Raw genomic sequence first — 25,181 nt, 5'->3', positions numbered from 1 at the left:
TGAGTTGTTTCAATGTCTTGGATATTATACATAGTTGCTTCTCACTTTCCTTCACTTAAAGATGGCTGCCCATTGTGCTTTATTCCTCAAGGCCCTACTGACAGGTTGGCTAGCTGCTCAGTTAAACAATGCTTGGTCTTCATAGCTGTAATGGTTTTATGTGTTCTTATGTACTTGATGGTTGCATTTTCCACAGTAATTTCTGAAGGCAGAGAATTAGAGGTCAAAGATGTGGACCTCTAGTGAGGACCGCATGCTGCTCTACCCTGCCCAGACTTGAACAACTCCAAGGGCACCAGTGGGGGGAGTGTGAAATAACTCGGCCCTATATGTTCCTGTTTCTGGAGGCAGAGGCTTCTCAAAGATGTATAATCTAGTCAAGGACTTGGTTAGATACGTGAAAAAATTGTTATAATGCTTGGTTTTAATCAAGATATGCAAAGAGTTTCATGTGAGCAGAGAAGAGAAACATTTAGCCTGGTCCAAAGTGATCAGAGAGGCATGCTAAAGGAGGTAAGCCTTGAGTCGTAAAGGATGCATAGGAAAAAAACTAGAGAAAGGATTGGCGTAAGCAAAGACAGAGTTAAGGCACAGACAAGACACAGCACAATTTAAGCATAAAGCTGCCAGCTGCTACCTCAGTTACTAGGGCTTAAAATGAGAGAAAAGAGACTGGAAGAGAGACGTCTGGAAAGGAACTTGAATCCAAGCCCCAGATTAGGGGTTTGGGTTGTAGGGCAGTGATGTGGAGCCCTTGATCAAATTTAAGTAGCATTGATGAAGAAGATTTGCACATTTTAGCAAGTTCTGTCCAGCTGCAGAATGGAGGATGGAACTAACGAGGGTGAGAAGAAGGCAGAGGCTAAGTAGGTCAAGATAGCAGCTGTCATGAGAGCTGGAGAGGCCTGGACCAGAGCAGAAGCCATTGCCTTTTCAGCTAGCATGAGTCCAGTCATAGATGGTCCACTGTTTGAAAAAACAATGGGTTCTGTGTTTACAAACATAGCTTGTCATAGAATATCAGAGAACTTTTGTGTAGGAGGTAAATAAAGAAGCAGACCATGGTGCCCCTGATATTCTGCTCTTATTACATTTCCTGGTGGTTCTGGGGGAACATACACATGTCCTAGACATAGCTGATGTTTCTGAAGGGAAACTGAGACAAACAGTTACTGTTAGAAGCTAGAAAGTGCTACAGAATGCTGAGGGATGTGCTGTTATTTGTTTCTTCCTATTGCAGAAAGGGAAACTGTCCTGAAAATACGTTGTACAATTTCCTGGGTTGAAAAATCTCAAGTAAGACTGGTAACTACTAACGGGGGAAGGGATGTCTCATTTCATAACATTGTCAACTAGACTTTCTTCTTGCTAACTTCCATAAACTAGTGCTTAGTTGTGTAGAACCAAGCTTCCAAGCTCAAGGATTCAATGTTAATAATAATTTAATCAGTTGGCTTAACAGTTAAGCCTGCCATGGACACATACTCTTGAGAGTACATTGTCTCATATAATAATAACTTTAAGAATGATCTGAGAAATGGACCCTCACAGAAAGACTTTTCATCTTACTCTCCATCTTATCAATAGAGTGTAGTTTTTCCAAGCAAAATCTGTATTTATAAATAATTTTAAAAGGAAAGAGTGGAAATTTAATTTTAAGTCACACACTTGTCTTTCTTTTACAGTCAGTTCACTCTTCATGCTTCTTTATTTTCCCCACCAGCATCTTTCACCTTAGTGTTTTAAAGGAGTGTTTTATTGCCCGAGGCTTCACAACATGGAGACCTACAAGCAGTTATACAGAGTGAGTTTAGATGATATATATTAAAAATGATAAATCATTTTCTAGCCTTCCATAACATTTTATTTTCTGTGCATCCTTACCTCTTTCTGACTCATGTACCTGGGCTGATTAATATCCCCATTCCCCTGTTACACTTTAATCCAGGGCCCGTGTTTCATTCGCCTGCCAATAGTGATCACCAATAAATTCATCTTGCAGGCTGCTGCCAGTGTAAAAATGCCCATCAAAAAGCAGGTAGTTCTGAGCCTGCCTTTATCTGGTACCCTGAAGACTCACATGGTTTCACAATAGGAGCTGTAAATGCTCATTTCTTCATAGGCATGGGCTGGGAAAATGAGAGAAGGCTAATTAATGCATTCAAGGGATCCCACTGAATCAGCAAGCTCCTTAAAGGCACAACAGACACAAACAGGCAGCTGCAGCTCCTTGGAATTCAAAACAACAACAAAGGGGCTAGTTAAATATTTGAATAGCTAAAGTATATGTCTATTCATTCCCATGGAAATTGCTAAAATAGGCTGTCCTCCCATCTCCTGAAGAGTCAAAGTCATTGAAAACCCAAAGCTTTTCATCCTGTCAAACAAGCCTTTGAAGAACAGGACATTTACATCTCCATAACAGGCCGATTCAACATTAGTGGTAATAAAACTTGGATGCGTGGAAGGACTCCAGAATACGGTACCCATTTACTCCAGCCTCTGGGGCTGCAGGATTGACTTACTGACAATTATATGACTCTTGCTCCTTCCCTGTTTTAGTTTGGCATCTTACAGTTGCCTTTAACAATACTCCCTGACAATTTACTCCCTGACACCATCAGGGAGTAAATACCAAGCTCTAGATATGGCTTGATCCAAGGCCCAAGCACTGATTGGCTTGATTCAAAGACAAACTTTTCTCTCATGGTTGCAGTTCATTCAATCCTGATGCTAATCCCTCCAAATCCCATCCAAAAAGGGATCACTTCTGTCAACCTTTGTACAGGCATCCCAGACTTGATTTTGTTCGTACTCACTTTAGTCACATGCCAATTCTTGAGCCACACCATGGGCAGGGAATGGAATTATGAATTTTTGTGTCTGAGCCATTGGTTCCATCTTGAATCAAATTGGCTGTTTGGGGATAGGCGGATAACCAAATGAAAATCATGACCAGTTGAGGACAAGGAAGTGGATACAGGGTGGCAGTCCAAATAGCGATAACAACGGCAAACAGACAGACAAAAAAAGCTAACAAACAAACTGGACTGGTCTGCGCAGGGCACCACAGTGCAATATCAGATTGGGTGGCTTAACAAAAAGCATTTACTTTCTCACAGCCCTGGCGCCTAGAAGTCCAAGATCAGGTACAGCCAATCAGGTTCCTGACAAGGGCCCTCTTCCTTGCTTGAAGACACCACCTTCTCACTGTGGCCCTGTGGACAAAAAGAAGACACCAGTCCTATGAGATTAAACTCCCACTCTTGTGGTCTCATTTAACCTCATTACCTCCTTAAAGGCCAAATACAGATATATTGGAAATTAGGGCTTCAGCATATGAATTTGTGGAGAAGGAAATAGAAACCCACTCCAGTATTCTTGCCTGGGAAATCCCATGGACAGAGGAGCCTTGAGGGTTACAGTCCATGGGGTCACATATGAATTTGGGGAATACACAATATAATTCAGAACACAAACAAAAATAATCTCTAATAAATTCCATTTTAAGTGGGCTTTTATCCACCAGGATTCAGTTGCTTTTATGATAATATAATCTGAGAGTAAACGTGCTTAGTTAGCTTCTAACAGATGCCTTGAAGAACACCCAGCCATGTTTCCACTCACGTTGCCTCTACTTAGTGGCCATGAATTAAGGGGCCAGGAAGTTACTAGTGACTGACATTTAGTCATGATTTTAGAACTATGTAAAAGTTTGAGACTCACTGGAAAAGAGAGCGTGTGCATTTTTAGAATTCATCTTTCAGAAGTGTCTTCAGTGAAAACTAATGAGCTCTACAATAATGGTGGAGACTTGAGCCTATAGAATTGGACACCCTGGCGAATAATTGTGTTATGGTCCAGCTTAATCACCCACACATTCCATCAGACCTGGCTCCAAGTGATCTTTGGCTGTTAAAATATCAAAGTTTCCTCTCCAATAATGAAGATTCCCATAGTTTGAAGACTCCATTATATTAATTAAAGATAATTCCCTGCAACAAGTTCAGAAATGTGACAAACAGGACCAAAATCTTTGGAATGAAGGCATGGCCTTCTAAGGAGACTGCTTACAAGTTTGCAACTCTGAATTCTTTGCTTTTCTGTTTCTTGTTTCTCTTCTCATCTGTTAATTCATTCTGATTTGCACTGTCCCTCCCCCCTCCTTTATAGCTTAGTACAATACTTTTATATTTAGTGGTTCTTAAAGAAAAACATTTTGTTTCAGGTATTAGTTTTCGTTTTGCTTGTTTTATTTTTTAATTGGAGGATAATTGCTTTACAATATTTTGTTGGTTTCTGCTAGTGCAACAATGCGAATCAGCTACGAGTATACATGTCCCCTCCCTCTTGAACCTCCCACCCACCCTCCACCCCATCTCACCCAATTCTGATTTCTTCACGTGAATTACAATGAGTTTTTTTTAACTTTTTGTATTCTTTTATCATGAATATTTATACATTATGTATTTATGCACACACTTGCACATGCTTTAGAGAGTCCATATGTGTGCATGTATTCTCTTAACCATACATATCAGAGTCTTTGAATAAAATAAAAGCCTGATATTTTTATAGATAAGATTACCTTTTAGTAAGATTCACTTGAAACTTTACTATTGTATCAGTTACAATAGGCTAAGTGATGTTGTAGAAATAAGTAACCATTAAAACAGAGAAGATTATTTTTCCTCATACTCCATGTACAACACAGTGCATCCGAACATGAAGTTTCATGGTCCATGGTGTTAGGATGAAAAGGAAGTGGAAAACTTATGACTGACTATTAAATATGTGTCATTTCTGTTCCCTTTGGTTTGTAAAAGCAAGTTATGTGGATTGGTGATGGTGGGGGTAGTGGTTTCTAATCCTCTGCTGGCCAGGGAGGAGAGGGAGCAGTCCAGTGTCTTAACACAACTGTGATCCCACATCACTCCAAATTTGGTTCTTGATCAATGAATCCAAAGGTGAAAAGTTGGAATTCATTTACCTATCCATTCAGTAAATCTTTATTGAGCACCTAAATTGTACCAGGATCTGTGCTCAGTGCTAGAAGTACAATGGAGATACAAGACAGAAATATTTTTGTTGCTCATAAAGAACTTCCAGTGAGGAGAAGTTACAAAAAGGAGGTAGATAATTAAAATTCAGAGTGAGATAATATGACAGGCAAAGAGCAACGTGCCTTGGAAATACAAAAAGTAGTGGTCATCAGTCCTTCCAATGAACACCCAGGACTGATCTCCTTTAGGAGAACTGGTTGGATCTCCTTGCAGTCCAACAGACTCTCAAGAGTCTTCTCCAACACCACAGTTCAAAAGGATCAATTCTTCAGCACTCAGCTTTCTTTACAATCCAACTCTAACATCCATACATGACTACTGGAAAACTATAGCCTTGACTAGATGGACCTTTGTTGGCAAAGTAATGTCTCTGCTTTTTAATATGCTATCTATGTTGGTCATAACTTTCCTTCCAAGGAGTAAGCCTCTTTTAGTTTCATGGTTGCAGTCACCATCTACAGTGATTTTGGAGCCCCCCAAAAATAAAGTCAGCCACTGTTTCCCCGTCTATTTGCCATGAAGTGATGGGACTGGATGCATGATCTTCGTTTTCTGAATGTTGAGCTTTAAGCCAACTTTGTCACTCTCCTCTTTCACTTTCATCAAGAAGCTCTTCAGTTCTTCACAAGCAGAACCATAAGGGTGGTGTCATCTGCATATCTGAGATTGTGGATATTTCTCCCGGCAATCTTGATTCCAGCTTGTGCTTCATCCAGTCCAGTGTTTCTCATGATGTACTCCGCATATAAGTTAAATAAGCAGGGTGACAATATACAGCCTTGATGTACTCCTTTTCCTATTTGGAACCAGTCTGTTGTTTCATGTCCAATTTTAACTGTTGCTTCCTGACCTGCCTACAGGTTTCTCAAGAGGCAGGTCAGTGACCGAGTGCACACACACTGCTGTATTAAGACTCAAACCCAAGCCTTGGAGTCCAAATGCAGCTCCCATCCTCTCATACTGCATTGCCTAGCCCATGTGGACCAGGATAGCATTTTTTGGTGTTTGGGAGCAACAGAAAGTATGACATTATAGCTATTTCTTGTGTGGTATGAGAAACTGAAAGGGACCAGTGACAAGAACATTGGATAACATGAGAGAAGAGACTCTTATAGTGACAGTGAGCTCAAACAGGCTAAGGTTTCTTTTTAACAGGATTTGGGGATAAATTCCACCTCTGCTGGGCTATGACTTATGCCAATGTTTCTCCATTAAGGCACCCTCGATGTTTTAAGACTTAAATTCTTTGTTGTGAGGTGGACTGGCCTGAGTACTGTTGGCTGTTTACCATCATCCTGGCCTCTACCCACTGCATGCTAGAAGCACACCTCCTCCACCTCACCCTTCCCATGGTGACAAACCCAAATGTCTCCAGACGTTGTCCAACTTCTACTGGGAGGCAAAAATTCAAGAATCCCTGACCTAGCCAGTCAATTTTGATTAGTTTCCAGAATAGCAGTGGATCTTAAAGAGCACAGTGGGCAGTTAGTAGGAAACACAAAGGAAAGAAATGCAGTTAACATCTTATGGATTTGAGTTTCTTCCACTAACAGTGTGTAACCACCTCTAGTGATGTTAAGCAGAAAGTGGATGGCTGATAGTTAATTCATGTCACTGGTACTGCATTTTCAACAATGGGTTTTCATTTTGTTCTATTTATGGTTATTTTATTCAATTATTTTTATTCAGCACCCAGCTTTATAAGTGTATATAATCCTATTATGTTCTATTCCATTACAGGAGCTTCCTAATAGAAGAACACATGGTAATAAAATTAAATAAACATCTTAGCTATTGTATCAGCCTCACACATTTCCTGACCTTGGCTGGATTCAAGAGTCTTGGTGTGGAATGAGGTTGACAGTGGGTCACTGGAAAGAAAGGCAAAGGTCACCACATCCCAAGACTAAAGAGAAGGATTTGAATACAATTGAAAATATTTTAAAGTGAGATGGCTAGAAATGCTGCCATCCTCCTACTCCTTCCAAAATTCCACAATAAAACCACAAAAAAATTCCTACATGGTGCTTTGAATTAGCTTCAGTAAATGTTGGTTTAGAGAAACTGAAAAAAGAATTTGCATGCTATATTTATATATATGCATAAATATGAATATAACTATGAATCTATAGCAACAATTGCAAAAGCATTTTCAAATTCATGTCCTATGGTGACAGTTTTTGTGCAAGGAAGAGCAAAAAGCACGTTTTGGCCTCAATTGGTGAAGGCACCACAGACAGGTCTGAACAAGTCTGCTCAGGTCTCTGAGTCACTGTTTAGGTTTTCCATGGAAATGAAAGCTCAGGGGAGTCTGACATAAAGTGTTTGTCAGACTCTATGGGTTTGTCACTCTCTTTGAGGCCACTAATATCACTTCTCAAATGATGAAACTTAGCCAATTTTCCTCCCGAAAGACTTGCTCCAAGTGCTTACCAGTGTTGCTTTGCAGAGAGAAGGGAGTCTGGGGTGAATCTGAGGCAGTATTTCTTGAACGTGAAGACAGTATTAGGGAAATGTTATGTGTGTGCAACAAGACATCCCCTGTCTTCCCTGCAGGGAGCTTGTGACAGCTGAAAAAAAGTGTTTGCAGAGTGTTTTGAGCTCTCGCTGAGGTGGGACCTCAGAAAGGCAAAGCTTTAATATGCCTCTCTTACGTTTGTCAACTATTACTAGTAAACAGAGGCTGCTTCTGGGTTTCTTGAAGTTCCAAGTTTAAAACTAACCCTTTGGAATTACAGTTTCCTTTTTTTTTTTTTTTATCCACTCAGAGTAGATAGTGTGACCTCCTGTGTTAAAGAATAACCTTCAGAATTTACAACAGATTAAAAAAAAAAAAAACACTTTGTAATGTTTGTGAATGACAGAGACGTAGATCAAATGAATTTTCTTTAAAATAGTCTACGTGTTCAAAATGAAAGAGGGATGTGGTTGGCAGCATTTTGTCTTCAAAATTAAATGTTTGAAGGGGAAGAGATCATTTTGCCACATTTTGAGCAAGTCTGTTTTGTCTGTTCTCACTTGAGGCTTCTGAACCTTAAGTCTGTAGGATATAAAAATCACTTTAGCTTAATTTTATTATTATTTTTTAATGCTGGAATAGAAGCTGACCAATTTTCCCTAATTAAAGTAATATCTAATCTCCAGTAAGTGTCCTAACATCTAGCAAGTATTCAATAAGTACCAGTTTTTTAAAAATTGCTTTTGCAGAGCACAGGCTCTTCTGACAAGATGAGGAAATAGTGACCCCAAAGCGTCTGAGTATTATTTAGCAGGAGGAAATCTAGGCCGGTAGACAGAGTGCTTTTCTTTAAATTGCACATGATCTCACAATCCCAAAATACCCATGCTCAGGAAAGCTATGGAAGGCCAAGTGGCAATTTATTCCCAGTCATACATGCCTGATGAATAGTATTATGGATTGCTAGGGCTCAAATGGACCTTTGATGCCACTTTTCAGCCCCTGTCTTCATGGAGTAGGAAGCAGAGCCTGTGATTGAGAGAAATGACCCACCTAAGGTCATGAAGTTTTTTTCTTACAGCATCTACCGAGACCTCGCACCTGACATCTTTATCCCAGCATCTTTATTCCACACTCCTGCCCAGAATGCTGGGTTCTGGGTATTGCTCACTTTTTAAATACTTTTTTGAGATTCCATGGTGGGGGGTGGGGCTGCAGGTAAGGGGAATAAATTAATCAAGAGGGCAGCAAATATACTTGCAAAATATTGTTGTTTTTATGTTGAGCGTATAATTTGCCTGTTGATATTTTTACTAGACTTGCAGTCCTTCCTACTGTTATGCTTTTAAACATGATTCTTCTTGATAAGTATCTAGTAAGGGCCTGTTTTAGGCACTAGAGGTGGGGGTGAGCAACACAGACAGGATTTCTATAGCAAATCCTGTTTGGCACCCCCATCAGGTCCTCCCAGGTCCCACCATCCTGTGCTCGCCCCCATGTCTTGCTCCAAACACTGGGAACTCTGCCCCAGGGCTCTCTCCTAGCAGAATGACAAATGGTGTTTGGAGGGTAAACGACACAACTTCCTCATGTTTTGGTAAGAAACACTGTGAGATGCATTCTACACCCTGTCCCCAAGCACTCAGGGATTTGAGCTCTAGTTGTCCCCAGTGTAACCCACCAGATAACATATCCACTCCAGGCTTCTTTATCTCCCTGTGTCAGGGGCTCTCGCCCCCTCTAGTGTTCTTGGATCCTTTCTAATAAACTGAAGGATTCATCACTTGAATCCTTGTGTCAGAGTCTATTTCAGGAGGGTGGAGCCTCTCCTAAGACAGTTACTGACTTCATGGAACTCAAGTTCTAGTAAAGGATAAAGACAAGAAATAATTCTGGAAGTGAGTCAGATCCTTTATTGGTACATACTGAGAAGGAGGGCTCCTGGTAGCTCAGCTGGTGAAGAATCCACCGGCAATGCAGGAGACCCCGGTTTGATTCCTGGCCTGGGAAGATTCCCTGGAGAAGGGATAGGCTACATGGGAAATAGATGGGGAAACAGTGGAAACAGTGGCAGACTTAATTTTTATGGGCTCCAAAATCACTGTAGATGGTGACTGCAGCCATGAAATTAAAAGACACTTACTCCTTGGAAGAAAAGTTATGAGCAACCCAGATAGCATATTCAAAAGCAGAGACATTACTTTGCCAACTAAGGTCCCTCTAGTCAAGGCTATGGTTTTTCCAGTGGTCATGTATGGATGTGAGAGTTGGACTGTGAAGAAGGCTGAGCGCCGAAGAATTGATGCTTTTGAACTGTGGTGTTGGACAAGACTCTTGAGAGTCCCTTGGACTGCAAGGAGATCCAACCAGTCCATTCTAAAGGAGATCAACCCTGGGATTTCCTTGGAAGGAATGATGCTAAAGCTGAAACTCCAGTACTTTGGCCACCTCATGCAAAGAGTTGACTCATTGGAAAAGACTCTGATGCTGGGAGGGATTGAGGGCAGGAGGAGAAGGGGACGACCGAGGATGAGATGGCTGGATGGCATCACTGACTCGATGGATGCGAGTCTGAGTGAACTCCGGGAGTTGGTGATGGACAAGGAGGCCTGGTGTGCTGTGATTCATGGGGTCGCAAAGAGTCGGACACACCTGAGTGACTGAAGTGAACTGAACTGAACCCTCTCCAGTATTTCTGGGCTTCCCAGGTGGCTCAGTCTGTAAAGAATCCTCCTGCAATGTGGGAGATCTGGGTTTGATCCCTGGGTTGGGGAGATCCCCTGGAGGAGGGCATGGCAACCCATTCCAGTATTCTTGCTTGGAGAATCCCCATGGACAGAGGAGCCTGGAGGGCTGCAGTCCATGGGGTCACAAAGAGTCAGACACGACTGAGCAACTAAACACATGCACACGTGCACTGAGAAGGAAGGGATGACAGTGAGTGAGAGTGGCTGAGAGAGACTCAGGTTAAAAGGTTGAGGTCAGGGCCCCTCTGAAGTGTGATAGTTGCCCTGGAAACTGAAGGATGAGAGGTGGTTAGGTGTGAGGAAAGCCTGAGCAGAGGATTTGGGGAGGAGGCAGGGAAATGTGCAGAGTGTGCAGAAATGGGAAAGAGACCATTGTGGCCATTTCCTAGGAGATGGGAGGGTAGGGGAGCCCACATGGTACAGGACTCTAGTCATCATCAGAAGTTTATACTAGATGTGACAAGAAAGCTTTACAGGGTGTCCATTGGAGGAATGCAATAATCTGACCAATACTTGAAAATATTATTCTGGTAGCTCTATGGGAAAGAGGTTCAGAGGGGGCAAGAACAACCGAGCAGGAGACAGGGGAGAAGGTCCCTGTAGAAGTCTAAGTGGGAGATGACAGATGGTTCTGAGCACCTGATTCAACAGTTGCTAGGGAATATAGTTAAACAGAATTCAGAGAATGCAGAGTTGTTGTTTAGTCACTAAGTCTTGTCCAACTCTTTGCAACCCCATGGACTGTAGCCCACCTGGCTCCTCTGTCCCTGGGAGGCAAGAATAGTGGAGTGGTTTGCTATTTCCATCTCGAGAGGATCTTCTCAAACCAGGGATCTGAACCCATGTCTTATGCATTAACAAGCGGATTCTTTATCACTGAGCCACGAGGGAAGCCCAGATGTGGAGAACTTACGCAATTAAACTTTTGTCTCTGAAACGATTTATCTGTATTTCATTGGTTCTTAGCATTTTGCAGTGAAGTACCTTTTTCAAATCCAAGGAAATATGTGGATTTTCTCTCCAGAAAAATACAGATATGCATGAAATGTAATTTTGAATTTGTGAATTGGAATTTAGAGTTCATGGGGTCAGTTAATAACTGTGTATGTGTGCTGTGCTGTGCTAAGTTGATTCAGTTTTGTCAGACTGTCTGTGACCCTATGGACTATAGCCTGCCAGACTCCTCTGTCCATGGGATTCTCCAGGCAATAATACGGGAATGGATTGCCGTGCCCTCGTCCAGGGGATCTTCCCGACCCAGGGATCAAACCCGCATCTCTTATGTCTGCTGCATTGGCAGGTGGGTTCTTTACCAGTAGAGCCACCTGGGAAACCCCACAATACACATACTTTTCTTCAAATTTGTCAATTGGAGGTGTTCAGTGTTACTTTTCTTAATAACAGTGAACATAAGTCACACTGGAAATTTGAGGGAAGGGAAAGGATGGAGCCAATGGAGGCTGGTCAGGAGGAATCTGGAACCCTTTGGAACTGTGATTTAACTTAAAGTGAGCCCTCTTGCTGGTCTGTGGAGATGGGACTTATATAAAGGTTGTGTCCTTAAGTAAAAGATTAAGTTAAATCGAAGTGGAAACTTGGCCCCAAACTACATTGTTCTGTGCCCTGTGGAACTGGAATTAATTTGAAGCGAATTATTACTCACTCTGATTATGTGTCAGTTGGAAAGAGAGATGATTGTATCATCAACAAAGCGATCCTTTTCTTTCATTTCCTTTCTAGTGCAATGACCAGTCATCCTACTTCTTTGTGTGAGGTGACGGGCAGTCAGCTGCTCACCCAAGCACTATGGAGTGTGCTCTGGGTTGAACACTTTCCCTGCGGCCAGGCAGCCCATGGCTACTCTCTCACCGGTCCTCCAGGGAATGGGTGTGGCCACGAGAAGTTGGACGTGAAGTGCATTTTTGTCAGTGAATCGTATTTTCCCATGTGCTTCCATCATCACAGCATTAGAGATGCTTTTCTTGGGGGTGGAGGGTGATGAATCTTGCCTTGAAATATAGAGAAATTTCAATAATAAAATTATAAAGAAATTTCAATTGACAACACAGCAAATTTTAATTCCTCCAGAGTTGGAAGAGTTGCTTTCCCTTCTAACATATAAAAACAATTTTTTTTCTGAAACTTACAAATCACAACTCCATAAATGACATCCTCTTGAGATCAGAACCCTTCTAACAATCACATTTAGTGTTTGTACCATTCAGCACCACAGGGAAGATTAAATTTCTTCCACTTTGCCTGTTTCTTCCTCCTTTCTCTGATTCTCTCCCTTACATCATAAATATTTCGTTTCAACCCCTAAATTTCAGTTTTCCTTTGAGAGACATTTGAAAAGCAATCTTTATGGCTATTTATTTTATTTAGTTTGAGTCTCATTTTAGAGCTGTGCTATTTTCTTTTCTATCTTCCTTTTCTCTGCATGAGGAAAAACTTTCTAGAACTTTCTTCAAGAGAGATGGATTTAATTGGTTAATTTCATAATATAGAGTCTTTGTTGGTCTAGATTCCAAAAGAAGGAGTTCCTTTAAGCTTGCTGCAACTATATTTGCTTTTGAAGGAGCCCTTTATGTTGCAGTGAATAAAGTGTCTCTTTATTAAATAGAAAATAAATGAATGTTTGGCAGGACTCTACTCCCAATGGGTGAAACATTGCAGGAAATTGAGAAATTGTTTCTTTTTGGCCTCATGGGAAAGTTTTGCGGTTGACGTTTAGTATCACGGTTTTAAGACTACTGCTTAAATTCATCAAGAAAAAGTTGTTGAACAAAGGACAGCTTTTGGAGGGGAGAGAGGTATCAATGTGATAGTGCTCGGCCTGGTCTGTTAAATTTTCCAAGAACTTTGGCATATGGTCAAGGATATTACATTCTCTCTTACATAATAATTGTGTTAATGTTAAAAAGAACTTAGAAATATTTTAGCAATTTAGGAACAAGCTTGTTAAAAGTTAGCCTCAGTTATACTCTTTAATTTGTACCTGCCAAAAAGAGTGTTTTGCATGACCAAAGAAGAAATGTGTCTCAGTTGCAGCCACTAGCCTCTGTTCTCACTGGACTCTGGGTTCTGGTTAAACTTGGTCAGATCCACTGGCCACCTGATGCAGAGAGCTGACCTGAAAAGAGCCTGATGCTGGGAGAGATTAAGGCAGGAGGAGAAGGGGACGACAGAGGATGAGACGGTTGGATGGCATCACTGGCTCAAGGGACGTGGGTTTGGGCAAACTCCAAGAGATAGTCAAGGACAGGGAAGCCTGGCGTGCTGCAGTTCATGGGGCTGCGAAAAGTCAGACATGACTTAGCGACTTAGCAACAACAACTTTGAGCTCTAGACCTGAGATTCAAACCCTAGAAGTCTCTCTCTTAGGTTTTCTCCACATGCTGCTGGTGCCTAGGTGCTCAGTCATATCACATTATGACTCTGGAATGTAACCCACAAGGCTCCTCTGTCCATGGAATTTTCCAGGCAAAAATATTTCCTACTTCAGGGGAGTCTTCCAAAAGTTACCTTATTTGGGATTTGTGCCCCATACCCACACTGTGAGTTGAACCCCTAAGCCTATTTCTCTGTCAATTTCCTTGGAGACATTGGGCAGCATCACCATGTGTATTGTTGTCTAAACTCAAGAATATCTTTGTCCATTTCTTCCTCCTCTACTTACAATGTCCAAGTCCTCTTGATTCCCTTAAATAGACCAGACAGCAGTCCCCATCTTGTCCCTGTCTCATTTCCCTACTACCAGGCTCAGGTCATGACTTTTTCAGGCCCTGATTTCTGTAAAAGCCTCCTCAACCAGTCTCTTGCCCTCAGTCTTTCTCTAGTATCATCTTGTTTCTATCCTGCAACCCCTTTCTAAAACTAATTTTGATCTTGCTTCTTTCTGGCCTAAGGTTGGTTGATTGGTTTCTAGGGTCTACCTGCAATTTCACCATAGATTCCAAACTCTTGGCTTGGCCCTTATTTATGTGTCTCAGCATTTTTTTTTTTTTTTTCCCTCTTTCCAGCTGCATCAGCCCCTTGACAAATATGATGCTTCCCACTCTGGTCATAACTGAACAATTCACAGTGAAAATATACCCCTCTGCTTTTTCCCATTCTTGGTGAATTTTAGTCTGTTGTCAAGAAGCCAGAGAACTCTTCCCCCATAACTGCCTCCCCACCCTGCCTCCCAGATTCAGCTAGATATCCCTCCTTTGAGTTCCCAAATACCCCTGATGTTCTTCTAGGAGAGCTGATCCTTGATCTTAATCTCCTTGAGGGAAGACCATGCAGTTCTTTATTCTTGACTCTTCAAATATGCCTGCTGAAGAAAAAAATGAGGAATGAATGACTAATTCAAGTGTTTTTCTATGTGTAAAATTGGACCCTAATTATGACATTATAGTAGTAGCAGCGTTAGTCACTTAGTCATGTCCAACTCTTTGAGAGCCCATGGACTGTAAAATCACCAGGCTCCTCTGTCCATGGGATTCTCCAGGCAAGAATAGTGGAGTGAGTTAGTTGCCATTCTCTTCACTTTGGCTAATTTTGGTTATTTGGAGGATTGGAAAAGCAATTATGAAAGAAAAAGTTCTGGATTTGGCGTCAGAAAGCTAGGTCCCCGCTCAGTCACTAACTGTGGCTTTTGCTAAGCCTATCAGCCAGTTGTTCTGAGTCAGTCTCTTGTCAAGGAGCAGGGGTTTATTATAAGATCTGGCTGAGAACCAGGGGAGAAGAGTCTGCAGTGGGAGAGGAACCTGGTGAATTATAATGACTACACAAGTGGTATCTGCCTTACTCTCATTCTTTTTATACCTGTAGTTCTCCCTACTGCACCTATGCCAAACCCCAGCCTAGGGCAGGCGGGGCGTGGGGGTGGTGAGTGGTTTCATGTGGCAAAGATGGGAGGCAGTGTTTATTCAATTAGTTGAAGACCTACCAAAGGCAGGATGGATATCAGAAATGGTTCACCCTTAACTTTCCTTTTGGAAATACACAGTCCACCTTCTTATACACTGTTGGTGAAAGTAAGACCACATGTAGTGAGACAACAATTAGATAATGTGCATTGAGAACCTTAACAGTATTTCCCCATTTTGACCCAGTAATTCTATTTCTGGAATTTATCTTGAGGGAATGATCTCTAAAAATGGAGATGGGAGCACCTAAGACATACAGGGATATTCCTAGAAGTTGTGGTTATGACACTGGATAATGGACAATAATCTGAAATGGGTAATCTGTGAGGAGCACTATGGCCTTGCTCTTCAGTGGGTGCTCAGTAAGATAGAAAGATGATTTTGAGAAAACACTCAAGTGAAAAAAGAGTCCAAATATTTAATCCATGATGATAATTAAAACTAAGTAAATCAAAAGAATATAGAAAAACAAAAGTGAACATTAGGAAAATTCACTCTGTTTTGAAAGAGATTAGTTGTAACTATGAAATCCATAGGCCTTGCTACACTGAGGACCCAGTAAATGAGGTCACTGTTTTCATGCAAACGAATCTTTCTTTAGCATTGGGTAGAGGCCAGGCCTTCTCTCTGCCTTTTAAAACCTGGAAAAAAGCATTCAGAGAAATACCAATCAGAAGTAAAAACTGGTTTACAGCTGAAATTGTAGAATACCAATAAAGGAAAGGCTTAAATGCACTTTAAACAGATAGCAATCGTGACAACTTTGTAAAGCATTTTTGAGTGTGCAAAGAGTTTTTATATACATTTTTCATTTCCATGGGCTCTTTTCTTATGTAGTCTTTTATCCTAGCTGCCTGTAAAAATCACTGCAGATCTAAGGAGCTGAGAAACACAGTTACTACTTATTTGGGCTCCATTCTCTTTATCAGACATACTTGGGGCTCCATTACCTTGGGAAAATTTGGAACAGGGAGGCCTGACATGCTATAGTCCATGGGATCTCAGAGTCAGACACAACTTAGTGACTGAACAACAAACCCTTTATTGGCCTCTTATCCAGAGATTTCCCTGCTGTGCTGAATTTACTTTGAACCCAGGGGAAATTACCTAGAAGGGAACAGTGGGGCCCAGGAAGCAAACAGGCATTTCACTGTGGCTTTCTTCACTGAGGACCTCCAAACATTTGGTAGACCTTTTCCCTCACATGCCTCTGGAGCCTTGTGCTACAAAGAGGCATGAAGCTGCTGGGAGCTGCCCACCATCACACAGCAAGTCGGTTGTGGAATCTATGTACAATCATGATCCTCTTTCTTTCTCTTGAATCCCCATCCAGCCTGAGTGTCAGTTCTCCCATGCATTTTCATGTTCTTTTTTGTACTGCTTGTCTTTGCTCCAGAAAAGATCTGTTTTCTTTGATTATTTCCCTACATGTCCGTGGTTGAGAACCAGGATGTGTTTGCCAAATGCACTGTGTTGCTTTCACCCCGGCAGTTCCCTGTTTGATGATTTGATACTTAGAGGAAAGAGAGATAGTGAGGAGGAAAATCTGCTCAGTGCCTTGAACCCTGGGTTTTGGCCATTTTTTGTGAAGACAGCCTCTTGCCGCCTCTTTTCTGATCCCAACCTCCCTGTTCTCAGGACGAGAAATAAATCTTTACTCAAAAACCCAAGGGTTTGTTGCCAGGTGTTTGAGGGGAAGCTTTAGTCCCCAGTGGAGCTTTTTGGGGGAGTTTGTTATTTCACTAGGGATAGGGCTGAATGCCTCTGGTTTACGCTTCTCTTTCGAAGTTTATTTTATGTTTTGTTGTGGTTTTCAGATTTCTCATGGTTTGGATTTGGGAAAGTAAAATCAAGACAAGGTGTCGGTAAGTAGTTCCCACTTCTCTGGATAAGTAATGAGTTTGTGTTGTTTAATTAGGATGAAACTGCTTTGACCTTCTTTATTAATACTTGTTGGCCCTTGATTCTTTTTCTGTGATCCCAATTTTTGTTTTGCCGAATCAAGAGGTCTAGAATTTTCCAAAAAAGGAAAATTGACTTCAGTAGATCGTTTTGCATTTTTGACATCAACTTGTTTTGTCCTATGAGGAAGTGTGAACTGTGGTCCAGATCTAGCTTGTGGCTGCATTTTAAAGGTTAAGGGAATAAAACGTGACTGTACTCCAACTCCACGTATAGCAAACAGTTGGCTGAATATTCAAGTCTGGGCAAGCTTGGATCTTAACTTTCTTCCATTGGCCAACATGTAATAAATTTCTGAATTGGGAAATCAGCTCTTCATTTATGACCACTTCTCTTTCAAAGCAAGACTCTAAAGTCCAGACACTATGATTTGTGCTTGATTGCATTCTGCTCCTTACATTCAGACTATGTGCCGGCAATTGAAAAGCAGAGTTTGTAGCTACCAAATGAGTGCAGATAATGTAGCTCATCACTAGGATTGGAATCAGGTGTGATCTCCTAGGGCCTCTAATTTGTTCAGTATTTTCTATGGCTAGAGACAATGAACAGGAATTGCTTAGAAGGCATGAAAAAACACTGTCTTTACATCTTGCCTGTGCATTTCCAAGATCTGGCCCCATCTTGACTATCTGTTGGTTAGCATTTTAGCAAAGTTGGTTATAGGGAAAATTGTACAATAGGGAAAGCATACCAGGGTCAGTCTTCTAGTTCTAAACCATCCACCTATTGCGTGTTCATCCCATCCATACAAAGAAGCCTGTTTCCTTTCCCTTGTCGAGCCTGATAGCAGATCTTTCCTAAAGGATAGTCTTTCTCAGTGTCTGTCCAGTGATCCAAAATATTGCACTGGCTGGGCCCAGAGGTGGCAGACACTGAGCCAGAGGGGGCCTGATGGGGGAAGTCATCCTGACCCTTAACTTGCCCCAGGAATTCCAAGACTAAAGCTCTTAACCAGCAAAGAGAAGGTGGGATGTGTCAAAGTTGGAACATTAAGTGCAACCAGCTCAGGACTTGTCTGCAATGACCTGGGGCAAATTTCAGATCCTGCTCATCATAGGCGATTTGCCAAGATATTGCTAAGATAGCAGAGAGAAGATTGCCTGCCTGTGCAATCTTGAAGGCCTTTCCAGGGCTTTGTGCTCACTCTGTGTGTGGTTGTGGTGAAGAGGGGAATTGAGTGATAAACTCTCCCACAAAAGTGCTGTGAGATGAGGTCTTTCCTCCACTAAACAGCAAATCACTGCAACCATGTGAATGTTTTCCAGGCCAGTTTGCTTTGTAGAGAGGCGCTTATTCCCTGTAAGCTTGAAAAACTGGGCTTCATCCTTTCAGGCTACAGCTGAGGGAATTCTTCAGAATTCTTGTTCTTTCAACTACAATTCATCAGAGGTGCTGCTGCTTTGTAGGTTTTATTATTATTCAGGTGTGTTGAGGCCAGTCAGGAGATGACTGCCACTGAAAATGTAGTTTGTTACTCACAGATCCCAAGAGAAGAGGGCAGATCATGCCATGGTGGGGACCATGATGCTGAAGAGGGCACGGGGTCCATCAGGAGGCAGAGGGAGTGGGGGTGAAACATAGACAAGAGCCTCTACTGTGGTTTCTGCAGAAAGGAATGGGTGAGGCAGGGTAAACAGGTTGGAAGTGGCTGGGTTGAATAAGGGCAATGGGCTGTGGGATATAGGGACCATCCCTAGTTGTCCGATCATGTGGCTCTGGGGTGATGGGGCAGGTGGATAGTGGCCTGGAGTGTGATAGCCTGATAAGGAATGTGGTTTGGGGGCATAGACTGTGGATAGGTCAGCTTATATCTGAAACATACTTTTGTAGGCAAGCACTTTATTATCTCTAGGAACTGGCCGTCCCTCCTCTGTCACCAAGACCCTAGATGTTGAAGCAGCAGAATACAGAAAACAAAAGTCATGTTTGATATGGCTATCTGATTAACAATAATCTGTCTCTCTCCTCGAAAGCATGTTGGCCTTGAGAAAAGGAAACCCCTTCTCCAGATGACCTACATCGATTCTTACCAGGGCAAAAAGGTCTCATCCAGGCTTAAAAATGTCTGTAAAGTCATAAATGCCAGATACATTACTGAGCAGCTCTGGTAAAAGAAAAATGCCTGCTGGTACGTGAGACACAGTAAAATCAAAATGGGCTAAAAATGTTTCCAGGCATAGCTCCTATTTGTCAGCTCAGTAATTAGAATTATCTACCCCAAACTCAGCAAGCTGCACATACCCAGCAATTTAAAACTTCTTATTAATATTATAAGACATCTTTTCAAGTCCTCCTGTGAATTTCTCACATGCTGTGATATGCCCTCGATTCTTCTTCTGTCTGTCTTTTCTCAGTGTTTCTTCCACGTGCACAGACACACAACGAGACATCCATGATATGCACAGACAGGCTGCTGTCAAATTATATAGACATTCATCGTCTCCCCCGAGAGCTTTCCCCTTCCCGACTTTGCTGTGCTCCATTAGATCAAAATGTTCACAGAAAAATGGCTGAAACTCTGCAACCTTGCTAGCTGTATCAATCTTCCAGGATTTGGAACATCAATAATGAAACAAACAGCGCTTGAATTAACATGCCACTTGATAAATTGTTGAGGTTTATATGTTGCTCAAATTTGTCAACAGTGACCTTCTGGCAAAGTGAAAAGGCTTTTGAAAAATTACCTCTAGTGCTTTATACCGTTTCTGTGCTCAAAAAATTTCCCTCCAAACAGAGAGCCTGTTCCCTTAGGATCTGTTACCTCGGAGTTGGGGATTTTACTTAGCAAGGCGGGGGAAGGGTGTTCTTCCATGATGGGCGAGAAGCAGAGAGCAAGTCCCTTGGTTGAACTCTTTAAGTAAGGCTCTGCTGTGTACATGGCAGATGCTTCAGAGCCTGAATTCCTGGAGGAATTTCAACATTGTCTTCTAAGTATCAACCTCCTCCAAAATGATTGAATGCTATGGGAATGTGGATTGCCTGCCCTGGGCCAAAAGAGAATCAGAGACAAAGCAACTGGGATCAGTGCGTTTCTAATTGTTGCAGGGAATTCAGAAGCAAATATTACTGGCCTTCTGACAGCATGTGGACTGTCTGAACATGACAACTCTTGCATTTCTGGGGGTAAATGTGCAGCCTGGAATCTGCTGAGAAATGCCTTCACTGCACTCTTCTCGGGCTCGGGTAATAGCATGCTTTGCTAACCTCGAAGGAGTGGACAGCTGAGCCAGGACTGGAGCGAAGAAGCCCGTGGAGGGGAAGGTCTTATCAACAAGATGCAGAAACCTTAGCATAGCACATTTCCATTTTCCACCTCTGGGTTTAAGCTCTAGGTGATAGGGGCCTGTCAGAAGGCAAATCATGAAACAGGAATGGTTAAGAATATTAGCAAGAACTTGTCTGTATAGCTATTCTTGGCAGAATTTCCACTGTTTACAAACACCAGTGAGCTAGGCTCAAAATGAGCACAACCAGTGAGCTTCCCTTGGCTTTGAGTGTTTGGTGGCTTCTAAATTGGCTGTGTGAGAACTTGCTTGCAGAAGTAAGCCAGAGTGTATCATTAAAGGCAACTTAAATACACATCCCCTTGAGAGAATGCTTTTTTAAAATTACCTATAATAGCAGTTGGCTGCCTTCTACATAGTTTAAGACAGCTAGCTGGGGAATGTCCAGTTGTTATCCCTCCAAACAGTGATAATCCCCATATAAGAGAGAAAATGGATTTGGGGGGTTGGGGATGGATTACTGTGATATTTCAGAGGGTATTCAAAAATGTATGATATAACAGCTTTTGTTTCTAGAATTGCTGTGCTTCTTACATAAAAAGTTAAATGTGAAGGAGGTAGAGATTGGATAGAGGTGCTGAGACATCCTGGTGGTTGGATGGACGCACATGGCCTTGCTCAGGAAATAGACATTCAGGCTTTCACTTCCCTGCCACACGTTTGTCTTAGCTGCACATTGAATTTTGTCTTCTCTTTGTCTTTCCTCCATATCCTTTTCTTCCTATATTTCTCTTAGCTTATTATAGTAGCCCTGGCCACTGGGAGCCTTCTTTGGGACCTTGAACCTATTCAACATACTACAGAAACACATGTACTATATGTCTAGGGGACTTTGTCTACTTTTCTTGTAGGGTGTGTCTATCAAGAGCTCCTGAGATCTTAATTGTTATGAAGTTTTTAAGGAATGTAGACCTTTATCTTTGGAAATGTGTTTTGGTTGCAAACATTACGGGTTTAGTGGTCAATGGATGAATTGTTTACATAAGACACAGTAGACTGTATTTATAGGCATATACATTCTGAGATTTTGGACTGTAAAGTTCAAATCTGGCATGCAAAAATGTTATGCTTATTATTTTAATATAAAGATATCCATGTAATTGCTTTACAAATAATATTATAGCTAAAGGCAAAGCACGGAACATTGTTATTGGATTGATTCATTATTGCTATGAAAGTATCTTGTAGGCAAAAATGGTGTAGTCTCTGCGAAAGTGAACATAGTAATAGGACAGTCCAATGCAAATTTTGTTGACCAGTTGTAAGTTTTTTTAGTAATTCATACATATGAAGCAAATTTTCATCAGAAGTTTCATTCAAAGCCTAATAAAGTAACAAAAAGATATCATTTTGCACATTTTACACATGTAAGTGGATGTAGAGGTACAAAAAGGTAAGTGATTTGTCCAAAGAGTGGAGAAAGGATCCAATCTTTGAACTCATAGGTCATCTTTCAGTACACTGTACAACAGGAATCCTAGATTCATGCCGGGAATTTCAATGCGTGTTCTAAAGATTTTCAGAGAACAGAGAGGAAAGCTGCATATCAAATTACAGGAGAAGGAAGTAAAGAAATTGAAACCCTGATACATTGCTGGTGAGGATATAAAATATGGAAAACAGTTTGGCAGTTCCTCAGAAGGTTAACCATAAAGCTACTGTGCATGCATGCTTAGTCTCTCAGTAATGTCCAATGCTTTGCAACCCCATGGACTGCAGCCTGCCAGGCTCCTCTGTCCATGGGGATTCTCTAGGCAAGAATACTGAAGTGGGTTGCCATGACCCAGCAATTCCACCCAAGAGAAATGAAAAATATGTCCACACAAAAACTTGCACATGAATGCTCATAGCCACATTATTCATAATAGCCAAAATTTTAAATAACCCAAATATCAAGCAATTGAATTGATCAACAAAAATGGGACATATCCATACAATAGAATTTTGTCTATAAAAAGGAATAAAGTAATGATGCATATTATAATGTGAATCAACTTTTAAAATGTTACGCTAAATGAAAGAAGCTGGTCCGCAAACATCACATCTTATATGATCTCATTTATATGAAGTATCCACAATAGGTAAATCTATATAGATACAAAGTAAATTCATTATTGCCTAGGACTGGAAGTGGGGAGAATGGGGAGTGACTGCTAACTGAAATGATAATTGTACTGATGGTTTTACAACTCTTTGAATATGTTAAAGCCTATTGTATTGTATACTTTAAATGCGTGAATTATATATATATATATATAGTATATATATATATAAATTATAGCTCAACAAACGCATGAAGAATTATAGGAGAATGTATGTTTTTCCAACTTCAGGCCCAGCCTCGGTTATCAGTAATGATGATGACTCTGCCAGCCCACTGCATCACATCTCTAATGGGAGTAACACCCCGTCGTCTTCAGAGGGTGGCCCTGATGCTGTCATTATTGGAATGACCAAGATTCCTGTCATTGAAAATCCCCAGTACTTTGGCATTACCAACAGTCAGCTCAAGCCAGACACATGTAAGTACAGCTGTTTATACTTACTGGCCCATTTGCTTCATAGCTGTATCTAGCAGCATGTTTATCAGAGTCCCTGACGAGGATGATTGAGGGGAGGGTGAAGTGAAATGTCTTAAGGATTCTTGAGGCTTTGAGCCCATGGAATAGATCATTTAGTTTGTTGATTATGACATTCTTAGGGTGTGTCTCCTGCTGGGATGGGAACTGTGGGCAGAACTGACTTCTCTTGGGATCCATTTTCCAAAACCATTTGTCAACATGAACTTGGAATCAGGCATGCTTATCTTGAAAAAGATAGAGACAGAAACCAGAAGTGTTGTAAGATAAGCAATTGGTGGGATTCAAATTTGGTTTATTGAAAGTCTTTAAAATAACACACCAATGGTTGTCAGGAATGTTCTGTGTTGCACACAGGTGGTATCAATTTAAGTAGTTCTGTTTTTTTTTGTTCAGTCTTAGTTCTTATCATAAGACTTACTGTGATATCACAATAACAAAGGGACTTCAAAACAGGTGTGCCTACATTGAATTATGTTTCTCAGAACCAGATGAACCCATTAGCCTCTACTGGGGAACTTAAATCTTTCTTGGAGACTCTATCCTGTTTTCTGAGCCACTGCTCAAATATAAAGAATGCAAGGGCAAAGCCTGAAGGACAACAAGAAATAAAACCACAGTGAACAAACAGGCTTATGTCATTGCAACTATAGGCCTTCCCTTAAACATGAATAAGGGACTCTGAGGGTCAGACTGTCAGGTGGCTAAGGTCCCCTGGGTTCCTGGCACTGACAAGTAGGCATCTTTTTTTCTGTTTGCATGTTCTTACCCCATCTTACTCTTCTCCTGCTCCTACCTGTCTCAGGTAAGGTAGGACTATTTCAAGGTTAGATTTTGGGGACTGACTTTCCACTGAGAACTCTCATGGATAAGGGGATTTAGCAGTGAGTATTTTAAAAATATCAACAAATATCTGTAATTTCCTTCTATTCATTCAAATTTATCCTGAGGTATGTTTAATAATGGATTTTAATTTGAATTTAATCACTAAGAAGAACAGTATTACAATCTTATAATATGTGAGACCCCACCACAGATTTCAGTTGAATTTGTAATATGACAAGATAAATAGAATAGCATATCTGAAGAATACTGAGCTCCTTGGAATAAAAGGTATTATTTGAAATCATGATATTATTAATTCTAATATTATAATTATGGTGTAAACAAGATGTGTGGAGGCCTTGCTTACAATGTGCATTCTTTATTGAGATAAGCATCCCCCAACAGTTCTTGAAATGCCCTGCATGCATAACAGTGAAATAATAAAGCGATACAAGACACTGTAATGAGAGAATCTGTCATCATTTTGATTGTCATCACTAAGAACAGGGTATTTTGACCCCCCCTGTCACCACTACCAGTACCAGGCTGTATGATATACTTCAGTTAACCAGAGGCTACATTATAATTGAGGTTGACTAAAATTAAACTATACTCAAAAATTTGCTTTTGTCAATGGAGAAAAGTTAAAGCTGAATAATCAAGTGGGCATCATTAGTCCAACAAGTACAATAAGAGAAAATGAACCAGTGATCAAGGAAACAAACAAACATATGCTATAGAATCAAATAGGCTAGATGGCTTCTGAGTCTGTGGTTCTTTCTAAATGTGCTTTCTTTCCTTCAAAATCCCACAGGAAAATTTCTAAAGGTTATTTCCTTAGTCTAGCATCCATGAAGGTTTTTATAAGGGTTTTTGATTAGACATTTTGGTAATTTTAAAGGAGTTTTGGTTTTATGGCTCAACCACTCTATGCCACTCCCATTTGGAAGGAATTAGAAGAGAGTTGAGGAGACTGGCAGCTTCCCTTCAGCTTCTGTCCTCTACCAGAGGGCTCCAGACCATTGGTTTTTCATTATAAACTCTGGTCCTTCACTCAGCCATCCTGACTGGTTCAGTGTTCTCAATCACTTAGCATCTTATACTAGCAGAAATTTTCTTTCTTTCAAGCATCAAGCCATATGCTCTTTCATGATTTTAAGAACACTTAAAATAACGCATCTTCCATAAATTCTTTTTCAAAGAAATGGGAATGAAGAAGCAATTTACTTCTCTTCTCTTTTTACCTTTTCTTAAATGTCATTCTTTACCCTATATTTTTTTTTCCTTTATCTTCAGTGTGTCTGATGCCTTTTGTGAAGCCCTAGGTGTTACCACTCTGGTATATGT

General features: G+C 41.1%; 1 protein-coding gene across 9 annotated transcripts in view; it reads left to right on the top strand.

Moving 5' to 3' along the window:
- The window catches only part of NTRK2 (neurotrophic receptor tyrosine kinase 2), a 400,491-nt gene that overhangs the window by 204,002 nt on the left and 171,308 nt on the right, over positions 1-25,181 (top strand). For 5 of the 9 annotated variants that reach the window (XM_042243071.2, XM_042243069.2, XM_042243070.2 and 2 more), the window contains 2 exons: positions 17,002-17,049; positions 22,764-22,952. In XM_042243071.2, the coding sequence (XP_042099005.1) occupies positions 17,002-17,049; positions 22,764-22,952 (237 nt within the window). The remainder of the gene's footprint in view (positions 1-17,001; positions 17,050-22,763; positions 22,953-25,181) is intronic. The other 4 variants (XM_042243073.2, XM_042243072.2, XM_060410860.1 and 1 more) reach the window with 1 other exon arrangement.

This window comes from Ovis aries, chromosome 2, assembly GCF_016772045.2.
Source record: "Ovis aries strain OAR_USU_Benz2616 breed Rambouillet chromosome 2, ARS-UI_Ramb_v3.0, whole genome shotgun sequence".
NCBI lineage: Eukaryota > Metazoa > Chordata > Mammalia > Artiodactyla > Bovidae > Ovis > Ovis aries.
Note: the sequence above shows the minus strand (reverse complement) of the source record. Positions and strands in the feature narration are given on the sequence as shown.